The following is a 5,927-nucleotide window of genomic DNA, read 5'->3' as shown; positions in this document are numbered from 1 at the left end:
GATCCCCTAAAGATCCCCTTTTCCACAGGCAGGAATTACACTGCAATCTGCCAGTCCTCTGGCAGAGTGGCTGTTTGAAACAACAGCTTACGCAGCACGGCAAGCAGTTCTGTAATTTCCCAGTTGTGTTCTTCCAGGAATCTCACGTGACTGCCACCCTAGATACCTGTTAGCATCTAGCATACCTTTTTGGTCTTACATTCTCATATATTTCCTTCAACTTGATCCAGCTTCTCTGACATCTCTGCTCTAAGGAACGTGCAAGGTATGAGAACCCCTGCAACATTTCAGCTGGAAAGGCCAACGCAAATAACTCACTGAACTTCCCTTTCATAGCTCTATCATCCCCGAGTGTCCCTTTCACACTTGTGTTATCAGATGGTCTCACTGACTCCCTAGCCAGCTTCCTGCTTTTGATGTATTTCAAGTCCCTTTTACTATTAGTTTGGGCATCTTTTCTACAGAGCTCTTCAAATTCTTTCTGAGCACTCTGAATTTTCTGTTTATAATTGACCTGCTAGGCTTTAGGGCCTCCATTGGTCTCCTCATGCAGGCAAGCTTTCCATTTTTAATATATTTTTATAATGAGCAAATGTCTGCTTCTCTGTCACTGAAGATGACAATGAAAACTGATTGAAAAAAAACCCAAACAACCCAAAACCTAAACCACATCCTCCAGAACAAAGCAGCAAATTCCCTCCAGAATAAATCACAATGCAATTAAAATTCAGGTATTCCTTAAGAAAGGTATGAGAAGTGGTAAGTATTGTAACTTTTGGTCACTGCTGTAGCTAGCCAGCATGTATCTGAGAGGAAGTAATCTGTCTGTGCACCAGCCTAGCACAAACCCTGTGCACTGCTTAAATCTCACTTAATCCAACAAAATAGAATCCAAGTGGGATTTAATTAGCAGGGAGGCCTACTCTAGCTCTTGTGAGCTGGAGTGAATTTCACCTTTACTTGTCAGCTGAACTTGACTGATTTGTCATTCATTAGTTGAAATTTTACATATTCATCAGGCTGGAAAGAAAACATATTAATGCAGAGGGATTATTGCTGAAAGACGACACCCAAAAAGCGAGTAAACTCGGGTGGAAATGTATATGAGTGCAGAGGGCTATTGCTTCCTTGAACACAGCTGGAAAGGGCTGTGTTGTCACCCTGGGCTGTGGCAGAGCTCTGCAGGGTAGGCACATGCATGCACACATGTGCTGGGACTCAGGCCACAGGCTGGGCACGTTCTCAAAACTTTCTCATAATTTTCTGACAAAACAGGTATTTTGGTGTGTGCTGCTTCTCTGAATGATGATAGAGTGTATCAAAGCAGTAAAATTAACTTCCTTTCAAACTCATGCAGAGAAGGAAGAGGCATTTTTGCTATGTAGACACAGAACTGCTTCAAAATGATTCACACATGTCTAATTAATAGTTTTGTACTATAGGTGCCAAAGGAGTCAGAGCCAGAGCTATCAGCATTACAACATCCTGATTTCACTCATTACATTTAAAAAGAACGTCATTTTACTGTGCAACTTTCCATCCCTGGTTCCCATCCAAGTCTTTTCTTTTATGATGTTGTATGAGGGTGATGGGAGGATGATTTCAGCACAAGTCACTCATCTGTTTTCAACGGATACAGGCAGAGTTAAAATGTACTTTTCCATTTTGAGATAAAGCTGACATTCTTGTTAGTGGAATATTCAGAAACAGCAGAGCATAAACATTCAAAATTGTGCAGATGATATCACTGGCTGATAAAAGACTGTCCTCTGGCCCCTGGTCTGGAGACATCTTCCCTTTTGCTTGATTTTTATTGTTGTGATTCAAGCAAGTGCAGGAATATTAGCAGGACTGGGTACTAAATAAGTATGAAGAAAATTTAAAATAATGATTGTTTCTTTTGCCTGCCAACTACAATAATTCTATTAGACTTTCAAATGTGTGTCTGTGACATGCCCAAGAGCAACTGAATTTTCTGTGCATTGAAACTTTTTAATTATACAAAATATAATATCACATTCCATGATGTCAGAGTTATTTTTCTTTCCTTTACTTTTTAAAACCAGAAGATACTTAATTTAAAATCATACATTAGCACATCATTAAAGTGGCACTTAAAGTGGCATCATTAAAGTTTTTGAATGCACAGCAGTAAGATGCCAAACCAAAGATTTTGACAGTAGAGCTATTTGAAAGCACATACGTTGATTTCAACGGGAGTTAAGAATGCAGCCAAGTATTCTTCCTGGACAGAATTGCAGTCCTGATGGGGTGCCTCAGTTTATTAAATTGTGTGGATATCTACATCACATCTATACAGTAGACTCTTTGCAGAGAATTAAAAGGAACAATCAAAGAAAGATGCATTCCCTTTTTGCTTTGAGTAGAAAATATGATGCATTTCAGACTCATTTCTCCATCTGTCTTGCCTTCAGGGTTTGCTCTCCTACGTATTTTCAGAGCGTGCCTAAAGGCTGGCATCACGAATTGGAGGCAGAGGACCTACCCCTCTCCTCTTGCCAAGTTCAGTGGTTATAGAACTCACCTGAGATAAGTAACTTCTCCTCCACCGAATATTACTCTGTTATACCCAACTTTCCATATATCGAGGCTCACAGAGTGGCCTGTCTGCCTGCAGCTGCAGAGAGCTGCCTAAGTCAAGAGGCAGGAGGCATTTGTTGTAGGGACTACTGTAGCTGTACCCGCTGCGATGCAGGGCTCAATGGATTCGGCTACCAGACACAGATGCCCAAAAGCGGAAAAATGCAAATACCAAAAGAAGCTTTACCTTTTATTGAAAATGTAAAAATCATGTGAATCATGTACAATATTTTCTCATAAGGAAAATTTTAGCTGTTTCATAACGTTTCACAAAACTGTAAAACATTTCATTTTTATAAAGACTTTTTCATAAAACAAAGATAAAACTAAAGTAGTATTACAAAGCTATTTTCTAAATCGTCAACAGAGAACTGAAAATGTTTAACAGATTAGTTCATACAAGTGGCAGGAGGAAGGACTCTTTCATTTGTAAATCTGCAAGAGGACACACAAAGGTATAGAGGGGCATGGGTTTTTTGTTTCAAAAAGTTTAAAATCAAGTGACATGTTAAAACAGTACAGACGTGGATTCATAGGATGGTACAAGTTCTAGGACTGCATTTCTCTACACTACCTCAAACAGTGCAACAGTGATTCAGTGTAAATCTCTACAGTGTTTCATTGATTCAATACTTGTGTTCAAGTATGTGTCCATGAGAATGATCACAATCCCTACTTAGCTATTTTAATTTTCTTGTTTATAATATAAGTTACAGTAGATTATCCCCTTCAGTATGTTTCTAAATCAAATGAACTGATTTCACAATACATTCTGTAATAACCTGTTCAATAATGTTAGCTTACTCACCTCAACATCTGTTGCAAAATACACAAGATCATTCTGACTCTGAATGCCAAAAATATAATAAAATTAAAAAGGGCTTTATTTCCATATACAACAAAACTATTCAGCTAAATTAAAATAAATTCAAGATAGCATGACTTTTTTTGGCAACAGAGAGACGACCCTACTGAAAATAAACATTTAAAATACTAGTTACTATTTTTTAAAAATTCTGATAAATGTATCCAAAATTGTTCATATAAAAATTAATCACGAAAATGTCAGAGGATAAAACAAGTTGTCTGTCTAACCAAAACAATTAAGGATGTCTGGCAGGCAAAAATAAATTAATTTGATTAAATTATATGTAATCTGATAATATTTGGTCTGAAGAAGCGTGCGTGCGTGTGTGTGTGTGTGTGTGTGTGTGTGTGTGTGTGTGTGTGTGTGTGTGTGTGTGTGTGTGTGTGTGTGTGTGTGTGTGTGTGTGTGTGTGTGTGTGTGTGTGTGTGTGTGTGTGTGTGTGTGTGTGTGTGTGTGTGTGTGTGTGTGTGTGTGTGTGTGTGTGTGTGTGTGTGTGTGTGTGTGTGTGTGTGTGTGTGTGTGTGTGTGTGTGTGTGTGTGTGTGTGTGTGTGTGTGTGTGTGTGTGTGTGTGTGTGTGTGTGTGTGTGTGTGTGTGTGTGTGTGTGTGTGTGTACGTGTGTGTGTGTTTATAAATAATAAGATTGCAAAGAGCTGAGAGCCAGCCAGCCTGACAGAGGTCAACTCTTTTGTTGCATTTTTTGCGCATAAAAGTCCCTGCACGTCTCACAGCACCGCTGATACCACCTCATGTCTTGACAGAGGTTCTTCTCTCTTATCACCCTGCAGTACACAGGCCACTGGTCTCCCAGGCACTTGAATGTTAAAGCAGCTGTGAAACAACAACAACAACAAAATCCCATATATACATTACTGTTACATTTGTTTGTGAAGAATCAGGTAGCAAAGGCGACAGGGACACCAGAAGTGTATTTGGGGAAGGGAAAGGAGAATAGATGTAGTTATTCAACAAAAGACGGACAAAACTGCTGTCAATATTTTCAACATTAACATTTTTTAAGGCCAGCTTAATTTATAGATTGGATTAAGTTGCACTGAAACTAATTGGTTTAATGTCATGCAGCTGTCTCCTCATGAGAGTGAAGCCCATCTTTCTGCCTTACACAGAGGTGGGCTAGGGCCAGGGCTGCGTGGGGGCTGCAGAGCCAGCTCCAGCTGAAACTGCCCTCAGTCTGAGACGGAAGTTGCTACTGGAAAAACAGGAAGCTTCAGCTTGAATAATACCAGCATGGGGTTCTCACTGACACTTCTAAGGGGATTTTTTTTTATGAGAGGCAGGTAGGGAAATGTAGGAATTAAAGCATGGATACTGCTGCTGGTTTTCTGATCAGCTTTTGCTCAAGAAAACAAGACTTTGTGCCATGTTGTCAATGAATGGAAATTGAACAAACTACATGATGTCTTACATCATCTTTCTTTGTAAGTGAAATAATTTACTAGACCTTTAGTTTTGCCTGGCTTCTTTGTTCAAAGGAACAGAAATATACTGTCTTGCTAGCTTGAACGCTACAGATGCCACGCTATGAGGCACTCATAAGGTTTGAAGACAGTTAGCAAGTCCCACGGTGCATTTCGTAATGCAAATCCATTTTATATAGAAAAATGAAACTTACGGTATGGAATCAATTACAGTTGATAAGTTGGCAATATACTTGTCCAGGCCTAATTATCGCATTTTGTGCTTCTCAAATGCACAAATACTGTGCAATTCTTACCTTCCTGACCTTCTTCTCTCCTCTCCAAGTACATTCAAAATGTTTTTTTTTCAAATTGTCTCCCAATACATTGGTCTGACTACATCACACTCTTTTTAATCACTCCAATGGGTCTTCCCTCCTCCATGTCAAAGTCAGGATATTAATCCTTACCTTCACATCTTTCATGTCTTATCTTCACCCAGTTATTCAGGTTGCTCTATCAGTAGTCTGTTGCTGCTTTCTAACTGTGGGAATCCCCTACTATCAAATTCTTTCCCAGAAACCTTCTAAAGTGACACTAGCCTGAAAAGCCACTGTTTGGTTTGCTCTACCTGCTCCCACGGTTGTTTATAACTATTCAGTTCTCACTAGCAGTCATAAACATTCAGATGAAGAAGCCTGACTTCTGTTCTATGCCTGTTGTACAAAACAGACATATTGTCATGTGTGTTGTCTTTTTTCTTGTGAAGCCATCTGTTAATCCACCCACCTGTTTCGCTTACAAAAGCCTCTTACAGTGTTTATCATAGAAGGACCCAGGTACCAAATTTGGGTCTTTGCATGTTCAGTTATTCAAGCTGTAGCGCATACATGGAATTAATATGGGAAAACAGTGAAAAACAGGGCACAAGAAACAGACCTCATCCATAAATCATCATAAACACTGAACTGAAGAAAATGTCAATCTCATTGACATTTTGAATTATTTGAATTATTCTCCTTTTTTAAGAGAAGGGAAAGA

The 5,927-nt window shown here is 39.2% G+C and overlaps 1 protein-coding gene across 1 annotated transcript in view; it reads right to left on the bottom strand.

Moving 5' to 3' along the window:
* Positions 1 to 4,147: 4,147 nt before the first annotated feature.
* Positions 4,148 to 5,927, bottom strand: part of ADAMTS19 (ADAM metallopeptidase with thrombospondin type 1 motif, 19) — a 175,405-nt gene continuing 173,625 nt past the window's right edge. Inside the window, exon 24 of the mRNA XM_009321242.1 lies at positions 4,148 to 4,299. Coding sequence (XP_009319517.1) covers positions 4,148 to 4,299 — 152 coding nt within the window. The remainder of the gene's footprint in view (positions 4,300 to 5,927) is intronic.

The sequence above is a fragment of the Pygoscelis adeliae genome, unplaced genomic scaffold (genome assembly GCF_000699105.1).
Source record: "Pygoscelis adeliae isolate BGI_AS28 unplaced genomic scaffold, ASM69910v1 Scaffold73, whole genome shotgun sequence".
Lineage (NCBI taxonomy): Eukaryota > Metazoa > Chordata > Aves > Sphenisciformes > Spheniscidae > Pygoscelis > Pygoscelis adeliae.
Note: the sequence above shows the minus strand (reverse complement) of the source record. Positions and strands in the feature narration are given on the sequence as shown.